Source organism: Felis catus, chromosome C1, assembly GCF_018350175.1.
Source record: "Felis catus isolate Fca126 chromosome C1, F.catus_Fca126_mat1.0, whole genome shotgun sequence".
In the NCBI taxonomy this organism is placed as follows: domain Eukaryota; kingdom Metazoa; phylum Chordata; class Mammalia; order Carnivora; family Felidae; genus Felis; species Felis catus.
Window position 1 is genome coordinate 132,066,378 of NC_058375.1, and position 20,128 is coordinate 132,086,505.

General features: G+C 35.3%; 1 protein-coding gene across 1 annotated transcript in view; it reads right to left on the reverse strand.

The window, feature by feature from the left end:
* Window positions 1-20,128, reverse strand: part of LRP1B (LDL receptor related protein 1B) — a 1,940,511-nt gene that overhangs the window by 614,821 nt on the left and 1,305,562 nt on the right. The window contains exons 26-29 of the mRNA XM_023259298.2: window positions 14,687-14,884; window positions 12,995-13,199; window positions 3,091-3,255; window positions 2,514-2,758 (exon numbers count right to left, since the gene is read on the reverse strand). Coding sequence (XP_023115066.2) covers window positions 2,514-2,758; window positions 3,091-3,255; window positions 12,995-13,199; window positions 14,687-14,884 — 813 coding nt within the window. The remainder of the gene's footprint in view (window positions 1-2,513; window positions 2,759-3,090; window positions 3,256-12,994; window positions 13,200-14,686; window positions 14,885-20,128) is intronic.

Here is a 20,128-nt window from a genome sequence, read left to right on the forward strand (position 1 = left end):
TCTCTCTCTCTCTCTTTCTCTCTGTCTCTCTCAAAAGAAATTAAAAAAAAATAATGTTGGGGCACCTGGGTGGCTCTGTCAGGTAAGTGTCCAACTTCGGCTCAGGTCATGATCTCATAGTTCATGGGTTCAAGCCTGATGTCGGGCTCTGTGCTGACAGCTCAGAGCCTGGAACCTACTTTGGATTCTGTGTCTCCCTCTCTCTGCCTCTCCCTCACTTTGCGCTCTGTCTCTCTCTGTGTCTCTCTCAAAAAAAATAAAAACATTAAAAAAAATTATGTCAAAAAAATCTCCCCACCAACAAATGAATTACAGCAATCTCTCTTTATCCAGGAAGGATACATCCCAAATAGATGCCTGAAATTATTGATGTTACCAAGTCCTACACACACCATGTTTTTTTCCTATGCACACATACCTGTGATATATATCTATGATAAATCTAATTTAATAATTAGACACAGCAATAGATTGACAATAAATAGAAAAATTATAATAGCACACTGTCATAAAATTTATGTGAATGTGGTATTTCTCTGTCTCAAAACCGTATTGTACTCACCCTTGTGCTTGTGATGTTATGAAATGATAAAACACCTACGTGATGGATGAAGTGAGATGAATGACGTAGGCATTGTAACATAGTGTTAGGCTGTCATTGATCTTCTAATGATAGTTTAGAAGGAGGATATTCTGCTTTTAGACCAGAGGTGATCAGGGAGAGTGAAACCATGGCAGAGTGTGGGGAGGGAACTACTGTACTTTGTTTTGGTTCCTTTCTATATATATGAAAATGTCAGAAAAGCTAGAAAGTATCGTTTTCCTTTCCATTCTATACATTTTCTAGGGCTCATGTCAATGTGGGCAAATTAGACAGTTAGTAAATGAAATACATTGATCCTATTTTGAGGAGGGGAATGATGTAATACATAAACCCAGGCCGTTTTTCACGGTCCAATTCATTTAAATTACTCTAAACATAAAAACTACAGCTCCTAAAAAATGCCAGAGTCTGGGTCACAAAAACATAGAAGTACATATTTTGCTTTCATAAAAATTAAAACCAATCCTGCATTTGTCATCAACATACAATGTTGATGACTTGATACTCTTTCATGCTGAAGGAAGTATTCAGAAAAGAAAATTTTTTTATTGTATTGTATTAGTGTCACATTGTTGGCCAGAATCATGATTCCCTGCTTTATTTCAATTTAATTAAATCAAATGCCTATTAAGCAGAAAAGTGACTAAGCTCTATTGTCTCCTCGTAATGTCCCCATGTTGTACAGGTTTGTAGTATGAAAAGAGTAGAGGAATTAAGGATGATAGAAAAGGTTTAACATGATTGCTCATTTAGTACATGGTATGTAGAAACTCCCACAGACAAAGAAGATCTGTTATATAAGAAAACTGAGACTGAGACACTGAAAGTGTCTGGGACCAAAACTAGATTCAATAAGACTATGTCAGACACAGGGCACAGAAAATTTTACAGATGAGGAAATTTTGGTAGAAGAAATAGTATCAAGAGAGAATGAAGGCCAAGTATTGAAGAAAGAAAAAGGATAGCTAAGGAATTTACAGACCAGAAAGGTGAGTAGTTTTAGTCATAACCAGGTGAAGATAATATAACATAAATCTAAAATAAGGATTGAAGTGAAGTCTGTAAGACCAGAAATGCTAACAAAGTGGAAGATCTGTCTACACTGAAAGAGAGAGACAAGGAGAAAACGTATCCTCCAGTAAAGAGCTGTCATCTGAACATAATATTCTCAAGTAAAAATCTACTAATGATAAGAAAACACTGTTTGCTTTGGAATGAGATTCTTTTGGTTAATACACACATTGTAAAGGGGAAGACTCCATCAAGAGGTATAAAAGGATGAGCTGACGTTACAACGGATGGCTATAGTAGCCCAGAAAAAAAAAAAAAGGAAGAAAAATGTTCAGACTTGATATTAAGAACATTTGTCAAGGATTGAGTGGAAGAAATGAAATCCCAAAGCCAAGATGGAGATTACTATTGAAACAAAATGTGGAGTGTATGGGGAGAGGTAGCACATATGTTCATGTGAACTCAGTTCTCTTAAGATGGAAAAGCTCAAGCAGATGCTTCATTCTTTCTTCCACACCACTCCTTCTCCTCCCAACATACTTCACAGGCAACATTTGAAGGCAAACATCAATGTGTCCTTTCTGATCCTAGTCTGGTGATAGATTCTCAATATAAAGACCTTTTACAACTTTCCACAGTATTTTTTATAGATACAAGCAGTGACTAAAAATGTGAGGACTTTGCATAAAACCCTTAATTTCTAAGATTTCTTTACCGCTATATGAAAAAAAGGGAAAGAAAAACATATTCTGAACTAATTAAAACAAAGGCTGGAACTACTTCTACTATATACATAAAATATTAATAACTTAACTTGTAGAAGTGATTTTGCACTTCAAATCTTATATGATTAAGGTGAAAATACTTTCTGGGTGGTTACTTCACAACCAGCACTTACCGTGGGGCTGTCGGCTGGGGTGGTATATCTGAAGGTCGAATGGCTGGGCACTGGTTTTCTGAATCACACTGACATTCTGCCCTGTCCACTTATTGGCTTTTGACAATGTGTTGGTCCTCCAGTCTGTCCAGTAGACCTCACTCCCATATAGAGACACAGCAAAAGGATGGGAAAGGTATTCATGACCTCGGATGATTTCTATCATGCCTGTTCCATCATAGAGGGCTGAATAAATAGCATCTGACCTACAGAAAGGTAATAAATCAGTATTTTATCAAAACTCATTCAGATAGTCCAGTTATGTTATATTACTTACATAAATGAAAGAGAAAATATTTTATAAAAAATATTTAAAATATTTTATGGGTGTCTGATTTGTAGAAAGAAAATATAAGCCCATTATAACAAAAACAAACAAACATCACCACCACCATCATATGGAAAACAAGTAAATATTACCACCAATTTCAATGTGTGTATATATAATACATGCATGTTAGGACATCTTTTGAGTTTATAAATATGATCTGTGAAAGGTAACAGAAGATATAGTAGAAAAATATCATTTTTTTTAAACCTGGCATCTGTCCAAACTATCCTTTTTTCAAAGTGGTCCACAGTTAGTCCATTTGGCCAAGCTCCAGTTTTCATGTCTTTGTAGATGGTTTTTCTGCCAGCACCACTCATGGAAGCAGATTCGATGCGAGGAAAATTGGCATCCCAATCTGTCCAGAAAAGAATTCTGAAAAAAAATAAATAATGTTATTGTTTCAGCCATTTATTTCACAAATATTTATTGAGTGCCTAGTATATGCTAGACACTTGTTAGGTAAACAGTCTCAAAAGAAACAGATGTGTTATCTATCCACATGGGGCTTAGAGTCCAGTAGAGAAGGCAAGCCAAATAAACACATGAATACATAATTACAAATTCTGAAATATGCTGAGGAAAACTTTTATTATGGAAGAGAATAGCAGGTAAGTGATCTACTTAAAGAAGATGATCAGGAAAAAAAGAAAAAAAACACTTTGAGAAGGCTGTATTTACACTGACTCTAAAAGATAAAAAGAACAATATAAAGAACATGACAAGCAAAATAAATAAAAGCCTGAACAGGGAAAAGAAAGTGGGTGATCTGAAGAACAGAAATAATACCAAGATAGTGAGTAAGGAGGAAAAAGCAAGAAGGTAGATTTGAAGAGGGCAACTTAAAGGGTCTTTCTGGCTAAGGCAATTATTTGGGATTTTATTTTAAGGGAATAAGAAGCATATTTAAGCAGGGGAGAAACATGGTACCATTTATAAGTGGGTGATAGTGAGGCAAGAGTATGGGCACATCAGGTGGTTATTTTAAAGGACCAGGCAAAGATGATGGTGGTTTGGAGTATGGGAGTGGCAGGAAAGAGGAGTGAATGGATTAATGGTACATTTTGGATGTAGAACTTCCAGGGCTAGCTGATGACTGGATATAGGGAACGAAGTAGAGAACAGATCATAAGTGACTGTGTTTCTCGTGTCAGCGAAGTCAGAGTAAGGGTAAGGAAGAGGGTGTGCAGGGAATCCATAAAAAAATGGGAAAATGGAAGAGGATCCAATTCTAAGATTTGGGAAATGAGTGTGAATGAATGTGAAGAGCAATCAAAAGTTTACTTGTTTTTATCTAATTTTTTTATCTTATGATTTCAAGATATCAATATGGAGGTATTCATGAAACTGTGGTATGCCAGAGTGAAGTTCAGGGAAGAAGGCAGGGCTAGAGTTATGAATTTCGAAGTCATCAGTATGGAGATAACCTTCACATTCATAGCAATGACATAGATCATATGACAGGAAACAGAGGGAAAACAGAGGAAATCATAATGTAACAAACACAAAGTAGTTGTGAAAATACCAGCTTTATATGTTAAAAACTATTGCTCCTTTTAAAACCAAATACTATTTGAGACTCTACAAATTCATGGTGCACTAACAGTTCTTCCCCACAATGGGCACTAAGTACCTTATGTCATGCATTTGGTTTCTAAGGCTATTAGGCGATAGACAGCTTACGTTCAGTTGACAGTGGTTTAAACTGCTAATGCATGTTTCTATAGTATGTATTGTATAGTTACACAATAATACCACAATCATTACAACTGGCTGTAGTTTTTAAGTGCTTACTATATGCTAAATACTATTTTCAGTGCTTTATAGATGATCTCCTTTAATCAATTATGAGGCCATGACTAATGTTATTTATGTTTGAGATGGGAGAATGAGTTAGAGAAGTTAAATTACGTGACCAGGGTTATAGAGCTGGTGAGTGGCAGAGGGAGATGGGAAACTGGACAGTCTAAATTCTGTTCTCATGCTTTTAACATCTAATTCTTTAATGTCACATCACTAAATAAAATAACGAAGGGAAAACATCTGGTACAGGAGTAAGAGCATGGTTGCTAATCAGTAAATGGCAGTTGCCTTCTCTACTTTGGTCATAGAACCCAATGAATAGCATGGTGATTTGGGAAGGCAGAACTCAAAGGACTGGAGAAATAATGACAACCTAGCAAATTTTCCTATCATAAGCTCTGACACCATTTTGGTGAAAAATGGTAAAGCTACTGGTAAAAATACCTTTATTCTTCATTACAATTATATATTGTTTTGCTACTTTTTATTCTTCCATATTTTGAATGATCCTTAAGTATATTCATTTGGTAGATTACCTCAGAAAATGAAATAATTCTCTGGAAAAAAATTCAAAATCCAGTTTACCCTATCTTTTAAGAAAAATATGTTTATATAAGGAAATATGGAGTGATATAAACTATTTGTCATGACTTCAATTTTTGAAACGTATATAGTCTGTTTGGGGACAGAGGAATGTCAAATACAAAAGGAAAAGATGATTCAATACATTATATAATAAATTTAGTAAGTACATATGTTAAAACCTATGGTGAACAGAGAAGGAAGATGCAGATGTTCTTGATAAGAGTAGCAGTTCATATACAACTCTTCAGCACTGGGCATCCACAAAATGTTATTAAATGATTATGTCAATATATTTTTGGTCTGAGACAAACTTGGGATTGAGACTGGTATCTGTCACTTACTCCAGCATCTTTAACCTCAGACTCCATTTTCTCATCTGTAAATAAAAACTGTAACTGTACACAGTGTCAGGAGCATTTGATGAGGAAATGGACGGAAACTGGTCAGCCCACAGAAAAGATTTGTGTTTGCAAAAGCATGCCACACACACGTAGTCGTTGAGACGATTTTTTTAAATGAAAAAAACTCAAAGTATTTTCAAACTGTTAACGAAATGGAGAGAGACAGACACAAAGAAGGACAGAGAACAAGAATTAATACTAATGTCAATGTTTAAATGTCATACCTGCATGAATGTGAAGGTGGATTAGTTTTATAACGTAAGCTTAAGTCAAAGCCATGAGAAAAAGATCCAAAGGAGTAGGTCATAGGATTGGGTTTATCTCAAACAATGTCTGTCAAAAACTGAGTTTATGTAAAAAAGAAAAAAATTAGTTTCACAGGCAGCTTTAGGAGTTTCATGCCCCTGGGATTATATCCATAAAGACAAAATCCAAATTATTCATTGCTTAATCACCAATATTCAGGTAAATTAAGTAAACTGCTGAGAAAGGATAAAACTAAATAATATACCAGGCACAGTGTACTAATAATTGTTGAAGCTGGGTAATGGAAATGAGGAGTTTTATTATATAATTCCTTCTATTTTGTGTATTTGAAAATTTATATTATAAAGTTTAGAAGTGTTAAGAACACAGGGTGCCTGGATGGTTCAGTCGGTTGAGTGTCTGACTCTCGATTTCGGCTCAGGTCATGGTCGGTGAGACTGATCCCCTTGTAGGGCTCTGTACTGACAGCCTGCTTGGGATTCTCTCTCTCTCTCTCTCTCTCTCTCTCTCTTTCTCTACCTCTGTTACTCCCCAACTCATTCTCTATCAAAATAAACAAACATTAAAATATTTTTTAAAGTATAAACAACTCAAAATTAAATTCATAAGTGAATTTTTTTTAATTTTTTTTCAACGTTTATTTTTTTTTTTTAAATTTTTTTTTTCAACGTTTTATTTATTTTTGGGACAGAGAGAGACAGAGCATGAACGGGGGAGGGGCAGAGAGAGAGGGAGACACAGAATCGGAAACAGGCTCCAGGCTCTGAGCCATCAGCCCAGAGCCCGACGCGGGGCTCGAACTCACGGACCGCGAGATCGTGACCTGGCTGAAGTCGGACGCTTAACCGACTGCGCCACCCAGGCACCCCTCAACGTTTATTTATTTTTGGGACAGAGAGAGACAGAGCATGAACGGGGGGGGGGGGGGCAGAGAGAGAGGGAGACACAGCATCGGAAACAGGCTCCAGGCTCCGAGCCATCAGCCCAGAGCCCGACGCAGGGCTCGAACTCACGGACCGCGAGATGGTGACCTGGCTGAAGTCGGACGCTTAACCGACTGCGCCACCCAGGCGCCCCTATAAGTGAATTTTTTTTAAATATCAAAAATACCAGAGGACCTTTATAAAATCTTATAGCTAGAAATATATTTTTTTCTGAAAAGACTAATTTAAAAAAAAAAAAAACTTAAGCTTATGTATTTATTTTTTGAGACAGACAGAAGGGGCAAATGGGGTAGGAGCAGAGAGAGAGAGGGAAGAGAAAATCCCAAGCAGGCTTGCACTGTTAGCACAGAGCCTGATGAGGGGGTCAAACTCACAAACCATGAGATCATGACCTGAGCCAAATCCAAGAGTCAGATGTTTAACGGACTGAGCCACCCAGGTGCCCCTGAAAAGACTAATTTTTAAAGAGTAGATTGTTTTATATGAGGAAAAAACCCAATTACCTGGAAATATCAATATGTATATACACATACACATATTGCTTATAAATATACAATATGTTGCCATAAAGAGCAAATGGAACAGAGATTGATCAATATAAAGCTGGTAGGCTACTCAGTTAAGTAGCTAAATGTCTTTAAAAGAATGAATGAAATGAATTATGTGTCTCACTACAAATTTAATTTTAGATGCACACATCTTTTCACTGACAGCAGATTGTTATTTGTCAGCTTCCCTTTATACTTAGGATTAAAAAAAGAAGATTTAAAATAGAAACAAGAGCAACATAGCATCAATCAAATTTATGGTGGTATCTTGGCAAACAAGGTAGATAAGAGAGGTTTTCAAGTTTGAAAAAGATTAGGAAAAATAATCACTGAAAACAAACGATGATTTTGAGAATCATAGCTAGTCTGAGTATCTGTGGATAAGTCACCACCAGATCTAGGCAAAACTGTAATTCACAGTCTGGATTGATGACCCAACAACTTCTGAAGCATTGTCTTTTGCCTGAATAACAAATGGAGAATTGAGGTCTCTCTTGTAACTTTCTACCTAGTTCTGTCACATGTAGTTGTGAAAATTCCAACACACATATCAGTAATCCTACAATTCTGCATTCTCTCTACGTGTATATATTTACCAGAAGTAGGCACTGTAAACTCTCAGATATGGTCCACTGGACCAAAAAAGTATGGCTTGAGATAGTTTGAGGAATTCTAAAATAAGTGATTCCTTCATTTCTTCACTAAACATAGCAGCATTAAACTGTTTCCGGTTAGGACTATGGTCCTAATCTTTCATCAATTCAAGTGGGGAAATTTTCAACTCTTTTTATAAAATAACATGTTCTAGAATTAGTTCCCCTAAAAGTGTTTTTAACTTTACCACAAGTCAGTTTACAATCCATTTAAAAGTTGATTTCAAGGATCATTGTTTCATAAAATTCTAGGCACTCTTTTGTATACTTTCCAATATGGTATTTTAAAAGAATCATTTTCCCCTTATTACTTTCTTTTTGTGGTTAAAATGTATTAGCATTTCAATGATTGCATTATTTTTTGAAATATAAAAAGACTGAATATGTCTTCTTACAGGATGTATGGAAATATTCAGCCACAATTGCTTTTTAAAAAAGAGACTACAGTCTACTGATTCTACAGTTCCTGCATTCACGGGTTAGTCTGTATCAGGATTAAATTGGGTCAATGGACCATGAACAACTTGTATCATTACAGGCATGAAAGGGCCATTATCATCTATCAGGTCAAGCTGCAGAAGGTGAAAATAAATGATCTTGGCCAAAAAAGAGGTTACTTATCTATAATCTTTAGGTCTTCTAAAAGCAACAACATCTTTATTAGTTTAATTTAGGAACAGTCCCAGATGAAATTAAAATTTTCTTCAGATGTTTCACTAATCTTCATAATTATTATATCTGCTTTTACAAATTGCAATTGTTATAGCAGCATCCAGTTATTATGACAAATGAAATTTAAATACCAGCAATGGAGCAGGAAGACACCAGGCAGCTGCATCAGTACAAAGGCAATGAAAGTTCAAGAACTGAAGTGAGTGCCCTATAGATTCTGAACTCCCTAGTGCTTCTTACTCCCTAATACTAAGCTTGTTGTTTAGAGGAGATTCATATACTCTTTCAGGTCACCTTAGCAATAAGTGTATTCCTTTAAAATGGAATGAGAGAAAAATGACTCCTCCCTAAGACTCCCATTTACCATCTTGGAATAACTTGTCACTTGGGATATTGGGTCAAAACCCAGAATATTAAAGGAATGTGGCATGATGGCAAATATGTTTTATGGTGTAAAACGAAGGCCTGTGGATTTTATGCCGAGGAAGCAAAATAGTTGATTAAAAACATTTGTTTTTTGGCATCTGTAGGAAAAGGTCACAAAGGACCTTCATAGCAGAAGGAAACTCACATGATGTAAACATGTTTTATTGGGCTGATGTTATAACCTGTTTCTTGTTGTTGTCGCTGCTTCGGTTTTACCTCAGCTGTGCTGAGGGAGCAAAGTGGCAGGTTGTTAAGCTTTTTAATTCATTTGTTATTGTAAAAAAAGTTCATAGTAGTATCCATTAGCTGTCTTTTCGTATATAATTCACTCTTGAAAGTGTATCCTTGAGTTTTATAAGTTACATGTCAACAAAAAGCCTATGCATTTGGATGCATTATTTTGTTTAATTTTTGTATATTTTATTTTTGAGAGACAGAGAGAGACAGAGCGGGAGCAGGGGAGGGGCAAGAGAGAGAGTGAGACAGAATCAGAAGCAGGCTCCAGGCTCTGAACTGTCAGCACAGAGCCCGACACGGGTCTCGAACTCACGGACTGTGAGATCATGACCTGAGCCGAGGCCAGATGCATAACCGACTGAGCCACCCAAGCACCCCTACATGCATTACTTTATGTAACAAGCATTTATTCAGCACAATTATATATACCAAGAGCAGTGAAGGATTTCATAGAAATGGAAGCAACTTTGCTTGCCATTATTAGAGAGCTTATGATGCAGTAGGAAAGATAATAGTATTTACAGAAACCATGTTTCTAAAAAAAATGATCTAGTAGATTTACCCTAAATAAAATTTTTCAAAACAGTTTAAGTGCCTTTGGAGCTCCTATCAATTTTGATTCCTAGCTTCTTTATGTATTCATGAATTATTTGAGAAACAGGGAGAAATTTTATGTTTCTATTTGAATAGATAGCACTAAGGCAGGAATCTAAGTTTCACTGAAATTATTTTTCAATGTTGCTTTTCTTGTGCTTAGTTTTGCAGTTCAGTGTGTGTGTGTGTGTGTGTGTGTGTGTGTGTGTGTGTCTGTGTGTGTGCGTGTGCGCAAGAGCACACATGCTCACATGTATTTTTAGTATGCTCTCAGCCTACCTTATGAAATGTCCAATGTTTAAAAATGACTATAAATTTTTTACCAAACTATGACAAACTTAAAAATATTTTAACTTTGCACTGCATTTTTAAATGTAATTGCTACAGCTGGTTTTAAGGGTATTTATGTGAACCTCATATCTTAATTGTATCAATCCATTAAGATAATTTTTTGCAATAAAAATCCTATCATATCCTGATACTTGTCAACCTTTCAATTACTTCCTAGAGTTGAATGAATTAGTACTTCCATCTTAACTTTAATTATTTGAAAAAACGTTCTTAACATTTATTCATTTTTGAGAGACAGACAGAACATGATGAACAGGGGAGGAGCAGAGAGAGAGGGAAACACAGAATCCGAAGCAGACTCCAGGCTCTGAGCTGTCAGCACAGAGCCCGATGCAGGGCTTGAACTCATGAGCTGTGAGATCATGACCTAAGCCAAAGTCAGATGCTCAAAAGCCTGAGCCACCCAGGGGCCCCATGAATTTTAATTATTTATATCAAAAATTATTTTACAAGCATTGTTTCTTCTCATGTTTCAAAAAAATTAAGCAGCTTTATACTTTCATAGTAGCAATTAGTAACGGAAGGCATCAACTTTCTCAGAAGCATTATCAGGTTTTTCCTATTCAGAGGCTAGCTTTCTGTATTTTCAACTTAGAGCATATATTACTTCTGAAGATCTTTTATCACTGGAATAGTACCTGGATACATTTTCACTTATAGTATTTGTGGGTGGCATGTCGTGTTTCTATTTTTTTTCTCCTCTCAGGTAGGATATTCCCCAAACTGAGATAAATAATTTTATCCTAAGCAATGTCAGTTCAAAAGAAAGTTTCAACTCCCAGATCTACTGCTTTCTTTGGTCAGACTATTTTCAAAACTTTGATACACTTGTTTTATCCTTTTTGTTTTGTTTTTTCTCTGTGTGTGCCTTTTGTAATTTGGGAGCACTCACTCATAGTTTTCCTTTCATATTGGAAACTATAGCTAAAACTAGAGCTTTCTCCAAAATATCACTTTCCCATATACAGAAAGTTTTTCCTGTTTACAAGATGCTGGTACAAGTTAGATAGGTCTAATAGGTGAAAATTTCACACCGGTAGTTGTTATATTGAGGATAAAACCCATGTTGATGATGAACTTTTATGGGAAGTAAAGGGTCAGGACCAGCGATTACCTGCAATCTCAGGAATAGTCTGTTTTGAAGAGGAATTTCTCATTAAGCATAACATATCTCTTCTTGGTAAACTGTTATTACAGGAAGCAAATGAATGAAATAGGCAAAGTGTAAACTGTAAACATGAGAGAGCCCATCTCTAAGCTAAAAGATATACCTACTGCTTTGCTCCTTGCCAGATCTTGGTGTTCTTTCAAAAGAAGCAAGAAATCTAGGATTGTATACAAAATGTCTCAATGTTTTAAATTGGGGCAAGTAATTAAAATAAATTTAAAACACTGTAGAAGGTAAAGAAAATACATCAATAAAGGTTGCCAGTTTGGAACCCTGCTCTAGGGAAGGTGCTTTGCCCCTTTAATTTCTGTGTGTGAATTGAGGAAAAGGAGAACACACTTCCTAATCTACTGATTTCTGACTCCTGGGCAGAAACCAGAGAACACGCCAGAAAGTGTGGCCAGGAAGCTGACTTTAACACAGGCTCCCTTTTCTCTCCTCTACATTTCATCAAACTCCCTCCTGGCTGACTCCCCTTCTTCACTGGCGCTGCTTGGACTTTGTATTATTTAAAGATACAGAGACAAAAATAAAAATTTCAATCTATTAACCTTTAGCCTTGAAGATAGTTTTGGATTTACAAAATAATTACCAAGGTAATAAATAATTGAATAGATAATAAATAGTAATAACAAATAAATAAAAATAAATAAATCATAAATAAATAGTATTCTTACCTATACCAGTTACATACTATCTTACACATATTTATCATCTCCTCAAAAACAACCAAATGATAAAGATAATATCTCTGACTTACAAAAGAAAAAAAAAAACTAAAATTTAAGGGAAGTTAATAGAGTAGGTTCCCCAGATAATAAGTGACTGAGTAGCAACTGGAATCCTCGTTTTCTGGCTCCAAATCCATTGTCTCTCTTCTGCTCTTTCACAGAGGCACACACAGGGGAACACTAGAGACAATAACCTGAGTTACTCAACATTTTACCTTGTTTTTGGGAATCATGTGCCTTGTCTTTCAAACACACCAATAGTCAGTGTCTCATTACTGGACTCCTTCAAGTCTATGCGAATTTTCTTTTAAAGTGACTCCAAGTACTTACAAAATACGTAAGAGGTGATGTGATAAACATCTGTGACTGTTTGAACCAGAGACTGGCCCTGTGGTCTGCAACCATTAGAAACAATTATGGCACCTCTTTGGCAGGGCAAAGAGAAATTCATTAAATTACTGCTTCAAAAATGAGTTGCAACACTTTCCAATAGGGCCTAACGCTCATATTTAGAAAAAAGATATTTCTATCCTCTAAAAGTACCTATGTAAACAATCTTATAGCCACACTTGTGCTAATAAACTTAAACTCATATATATACAATTATATACATATACATATATGTACATGCACAAAATAAGCAATCTAATAATTTATGCGATAATTGAATTCAATATTAATTTAAAAGATTATTTTTATGTCAAAGTCAATCTGTGAAAGGCAAACTTCTTTACCCATATCTTGGGTCCAAAGCAATGGCTCTGGGATGTTCCATGGCTCCGGCTATTAGTGTAGTGCGTAGGGAACCATCTAGCTTGGCCACTTCAATTTGGTCCAGATTGCTGTCTATCCAGTATATGTTGCCCGCTATCCAGTCGACTGTCAGCCCTTCTGGGGTAGCCAAGCCATGCTCCACCACTACTTCGACTGCACTGACCCCTACAAAAAAAAAAAAAAAGGAAATCAACTCTTGCACCCATTCAAGGAACATGTTAAGGACAAAGGAAAAGACCAGTGTATAAGCAGCACAGAGTTTTAAAGTATTTTATTGAGTTTGAAAGATATAGTGCAAATGTGTTATAAGGCACAAAGGAAACTAAGAAGGCTCCAAATTTAGAATTACTGGACCTTCCTACCAGAAAATTTTAATTTCTTAAGTCTTTTCAGTGGCAGTGAAAAAGAATTTTTAAAAAACTCTGAGGCGAACAACATTTAGGGTTCAAAACGTTATTTCTTGTTTCTGATTTTTGAAATAGAACACGGGTTTGGGGAATAATGATGCGCTAGTTATTATCACTACAATTTAGTTTCAGCATTGATCTTTAGGCGTAGAATAAAGAGGATCAAGTCTACCTGGGACAATATGCAGTATAGCTTGTCAGCACCCACCTTCTTCTGAAGCATGATAGATAAGAGCTTTTACTGCACTTACCCTTAACAAAGATAAGTCCCAAATCATATTCCCCACTCCTCCCTGGCCCAAAAGACTTACAAGACATAGCATGTTTACAAATAACAGAAGAAGACATTAGTGAGGTCTAAATACAAATAAGCAATTTGATAATGCCCACCAATATCCTTACTTACTCACTTCTAAATTTCTTTTGTAATTAAAGTAATTATTTAAAAAAAACACTTTTTCTAATAGGACAACTCTTCATAGTTTATGACATTGCTGGTGTTTTTGTTATATATTTTAATTTTTGTAACAGTTAACAATCTAAGCTCAAAGATCTAAATCCATCACTTGAAATCAGTCTCTTGCAATATGTGACAGGACATAAATTCACATATGATAATTATATTGTGTTATTACCATTTTTCCAAAATTGTAAAGGTGATTTAAGGAGAAATTTATATTTTGATAGAAACACCTGGGGTTTGGAATGCTACACAGATCCAACATTTTCAAAAAGATTATTACATATATTTATCTCATAGCCTCGCTACTTAAGCCTACATTAGCCAAAAGAGATAAGTCAAATTATGACAAAAAACATTTAGTTCATATTAGTGGTCTTCGTACCAATTCAGTGCTTGTTTAAATCTTGCTGACAGTAAAATAAAATAAAATATTTAAATAAATAAATAAAAATAAAATAAATAAAATAAAATAAAACTTTTTTTTAAATAAAACAAAACATTTCAACTCTCAAAATGTATCTACTAGTGTGTGGAAGGCAGTAGTTATTTCTTATAAGCAAATTTTTTCACCAATGCCCATGGAAAAGCTCATAATTTGAAAATGGTATGCATAGCACAGGCTTTTGCCATTTATTCCCCTCCCTCAACATATTTTCACACATGTACTTGACATCTATCGTTTTACATACATGAGGCAGGAGATAGAGAACCAACGTGCAAAGATTAATCAAAATCCCTTCAGATTACAGAATATTGTTTTGGAATTCTCACTAAAAAATTACCTCCACTTTCAGAAAGTTTGCCCCGATATATTCTGTCTTCTACAACATCTGTCCAATACAGTAAACTTTGATTGAAGTGAAAATCAAGCGCTATTGTGTTTCTCAACCCAGGAACAAGTAGACTGTAGTCTCTTTTATGCAGATCAATTCTTCTGATCTCATGGCGAATAGAAAAGATGATGAATGCTTCAAAAGGATCTGAAAATAAATTTATTTTTAATAGACTTATAAAAATATTTATATGCTTTCATAAGTAGAATAAAATACCTGAGGTCAAATCCAATTATTTAAAACCATAATTTATTATATAATTCTCTGTTATTAAAGGAGCAATTTCTTTTAATCCAACATTTAAAAGAAACTTGAAAAATTTAGGTTTACACGTATTCATTAAAATAAAGTATAAATACGTTTTTATTCCTTAGATTTCCATACACCTGATTCTGATTAATGAATATAAGAATTATTGTAATTTCAAGACAAAAATAAGGGTTTTCCATTTTAGTGGAGCTTCAGGTGACCGTCCAAACCTCAGAAACATCAACATAGGAAGTGCTAAGAGTTGGCAAAACTAGTTCTGCTACTCTTAGCCCATCACATGCCTACAGATCCACAAAGGAAATATATCCAATAAAAGAGGATTCTGTAAGAGTTACATGCTTATGTATAGTTAGGGAGTATTCTCCATAAGAGGAGAGATGATGGCTTCCTCCACAGTCTGAAATGTACTAAAATTATGCTATCCTTTTGGAAATGTATCAAGTCCTGTATAATTACTGCTGGGCATACTAATATGAGTTAGACATGAATTTTGCTTTATAAATACATATTTTGAGGGAGGGACCCAGGCTTACAAAGATTTGCCCCCATTTCCATTTAATACAATTCCTTTGGGCTTTCCTTTAGGGCAATATGTTTTCCTAATTTAAGTCTAGGCACATCCTCTGAATGTAAGCTACTGTAATCATCTGGCTCAAGAGGCGGATGTGAAATCTAAATTAGGCTAATGAGTCTATAAACTTCTAGAAAAGATTTCAAGCTGAGGGTGAAGAGTGTCTTTTCTTTCAAGGTCACAGATCGCTAACTCTAGTATTGCCAGTGTCTACACCCTTGCAGTTTGTGTAAGTGTACTTGTGATATTGTTTTAAAACAGAAAAGAGCCACAAAGAACGAAGCAACAATGACCTGTGGTGATACTGTGTCCACAGTTGGAATTCTCCCTAAGACAAGTTCCTCCCTTTATACTCCCTATATATTTCCCATGCTTTGGATATATAATCCAATGCAGGTAACTATTCACTCAGTTTGGGCTGGGTTTTTGTCCACTGCAACCAGGTTTACTGTTCTTATTAATTTTCATTCCTCAGAGAGGTGTATCCTGATCAATTTCCTAGTAAAGACCATTAGAAAAATTATATTTATTTATTTTTAGAGAGAGAGAAAGGGAGAGAGCGCGCGCGCGCGCGCACACACACACACACACACACACACACGAATGAGCAGGGGAAGGGCAGAGAGAGGGAGAGAGAGAATTCCCAGCAAGTGCTGTGAGCACAGAGACCAATGTGGAGCTCAAAGTCAGGAACCACGAGATCATGACTTGAGCTGAAAACCAAGAGTCAGAAGCTTAACTGACTGACCCATCCAGGTGCCCAATAAAGGCCCTTTTTTATTATTTTATATCTCCATAGCCTATTAATTCTCTTTGAAATATATTTAAAATCACTATTTGTTTTTCATCTACCTTCTTCACTGGCTTAAATGCTTTATTGAAACAAAGATCTTGTTTGCCTTGTTCATTATGATGTCCCTAATACCTAGCACCAGGGAAGACATGATACATACCAGGTCTTAGATTTAGAACAGAGCTAACCGAGGCTGGCTGTCATATCCTTGGTTTAGGGAATTCACTGGCCATTTTTTTCCACTGGACATGAATCTATTTTTTTAGAAAGCTCTACCTAGAACATTAAATGAACGTGTTTTGAATGAATACAAGTGGAACAGACTCCATCTTAAGAAACTAGCTGATGGCTAGCATGGGAGAGAGCCCTGCCATGATCCACAGAGCCACCTACTTTAACCTGCAGCTGACTGCATAGTATAAGCAAGCCTGTTCAAGACCACAAAAACCAGCCAGTAGCCTGAGAACTTGTGAGCAGTAATTACGTATACTGTTGTGATCTTATAGGTATCGTGGTTATTTATTGCACAGTATTATGGCGTTTCTTACAAAACATTACTGTGATAGTAGCCAACTGATAAAAATATCAAACATATATTAAATAACTAGTGCCAAAGAGCTCCCGATAGAACAAATGCTCACAAAATTTTAAATCCAGAATTTAGAATTTTCTAAATAAAGAAAATGGTTCATTTGGATGTACAGTTATTTAAAAGGGAGACTACCTAATTTTGGATCAGGATCCCTTGTATGAATCTGCTCTGGCTATGAAATAACTGCTCGCCTTAAAAAAGTCTTTATTTTTTTCAGAAATTGTCTTTACCTGCAGAATGGAGTTAATGACAACCTCCTTCCAATTTAACTTACACTGTTATCAGAATCCAATTAAATAATGTATATGAATTTTTTTTTAAAAAGCTCATAATCATCAAGTGAATGCAAATGTGGAGGTAAGTGTGAAGTAGTTGAAAAAAAATAGATTTGGAGTCAAAAAATAAGGGTTGAAAACAGAGCTGTTTACTGACTCACTGTGTAAGTTTGAGAAGTTTACTTAAACACTCTGATCCTCAATACTTTTTAATTTATAAAATATACACCATACTGACTTATCAGGATAATTGATCATTAAAAGTGCAGATGCTCAATATCTTAATAAATCTTTATTATAATATTAAATTTCAAAGATTACTCAAAGGAATAAGCAAAAGAGATACTGTGTAAGAGAAAAGGTTGGAATGATAATATGCAAAAACAGTTGGATATTTCTTAGCATGTGCTGAAGCTAGTGATATTTCAGCTCTGAAGAGCTTCCCCATCCTTTGGCTTATAGTTTGCCTTTAGTCAAGTAGTAAATTAGAGGCGCAGCAGCCACTTGCTAGAGACATTTATATTTAATAGCTTTTAAAGGACATGGAGTTTCAAAATTGCAAAGCAATGATGTGCTGCCTCTTCCTTAGAAAATCACACTAGAAAAATCAAAAAAAAAAAAAAAAAAGAAAAAGAAATGCAAGTTCCACCTTCACTAACACTGGAAGTCATGTTACCAAAACACCACAACATTAGAAGAATGCTGAATACATTCAAAGTATGGACAGTTTCTGAGAGATGATGCCTATAGCTGTGTGTGTGTGTGTATGTGTGTGTGTGTGTGTGTGTGCATGTGTGTGTATATATATATATACACATACATGTATAATGTATGTGTATATATATGTGTATATATATGTGTGTATATATATACGTATATATATATATATGTGTGTATATATATATACATACATATATACATACATACATACATATATAATGCTGGCAGAGCACAATTTTCAAAGGAGGTAGCAAAACTAAAGGGCAGATCCCATAATCACTTTTTGGGAAAAAAAGGATGAGAATAACACTCTGGCCTCAGAAACTTTTCTGAACCCATTGACACCATAAAGATTCATGAAGAAGGTCTGAATGGAGAATCAAACAGGCATGCAATACATGAAGTGAAAGGAGCCAGGTTCAAAAGTTTATAGACACTATCATTCCATTTCAATGAAATTTTGGAAAAGGTGAAACAATAGAGATAGAACAGTGGATGCCAGAGGCAAAGGGTGGGGAAGAACTGATTACATATTTTTAGACAAAAATTGCTAACCTTCCTACAGCTACTGAGAAGACATAATAGGAAAAAAAAAAAAAGAACAAATGCACACTGGCAATAATAACGAACAAAGATAAGGAGGAGCGCCTGGGTGGCTCATTTGGTTGAGTGTCTCACTTCAGCTCAGGTCATGATCTTGAGATTCATGGGTTTGAGCCCCGTGCGAGGCTCTGTGCTGACAGCTCAGAGCCTGGAGCCTGATTCAGATTCTGTATCTCTCTCTCTCTCTCTCTCTGTACCTCCCCCACTCATACTCTGTTTCTCTCTCAAAAAAATGAATAAACAGAAAAAAATATTTAAAAAGATAAGGAATCTAGGAATGGAATTATTAAGAAATATATAAATATTATATGAAGAAATTTTAAAACACTAATGAAAGAAATAAAGACTTCAAAAAATGGAAAGATATACAGTATTATTAGATAGAAACAAAAGGAAACAAACAAAAAAATAATGTCCCAAAGATCTTGCTTCTGCCTGAAATAATTTATAAATTTCCTGTGATGAAAAAAAAGGACAAATACTTTTCTTTAAAAATAATACTAGATACTTCTAAAGTTTACATTAAAAAAGTGTGACTCACCAGGACAACTCTAGGGTAAATATATAATAATGATTAACTTCAACAAATATTAAGATATATTATTATATCAATAAAAAATATTTTGGTACTGACCCATATCTAACTTGAGAGCTGAGAAATATGGTAGTTTTAGGGTACCTGGAGAAGAAATGAAGTTGGAAGATTTTGATTTAATACAAAAATATCTAGATAGCTTAATAATTTTGATATAATAAATGGCACTATGAAAGCCTTGGAAGTAAACATAGAATAATTATTTTTAGACTCTCGAATGAAAATGGCCTTTGTACATTTGGCAAAAATCATAGAAGAAATAAAGAAAAGAATGGTGTTTATTAAAATTTTTTTAATGTTTTTATTTATTTTTGAGACAGAGAGAGACAGAGCATGGACGGGGGGAGGGCCAGAGAGAGAGGGAGACACAGAATCTGAAGCAGGCTCCAGGCTCTGAGCCATCAGCCCAGAGCCCCACGCGGGGCTCGAACTCATGGACCGTGAGATTGTGACCTGAGCCGAAGTCAGCCGCTTAACCGACTGAGCCACCCAGGCGCCCCAAGAATGGTGTTTAATATACATTAAAAATTGTAGGAGAAAAATAATGTAAAAAAGCCAAAAGACAAATGACAAACCTCACTGAACATATGCAATATAATAAATGACTAAATTCTTTAAGACATATGAGCTCCCATTTATCGATTATAAAATACTCAAGTAAGAGACAAAATGTATTAAACAGATAATTCAGAGAAAGGAAAATCTGAACAACGTCTAAATTTTAAACTAATTTCTCTCATAAAATGATAAATGAATTTTAAATCATTAAAATGTTGGTGAAGACCCTATATTGATTAAAATGTAGGCAAAAGACATTCTGATGTATTGATAATGGAAGTATAACTTGTTATAACCATATAGAGAGCCACTAGGCAACAGCCATCACAAGAGATACATCTATATGCATGTACATACACACACACACACACACACACACACACACACACACACACACACCTTGACCAACTAAGT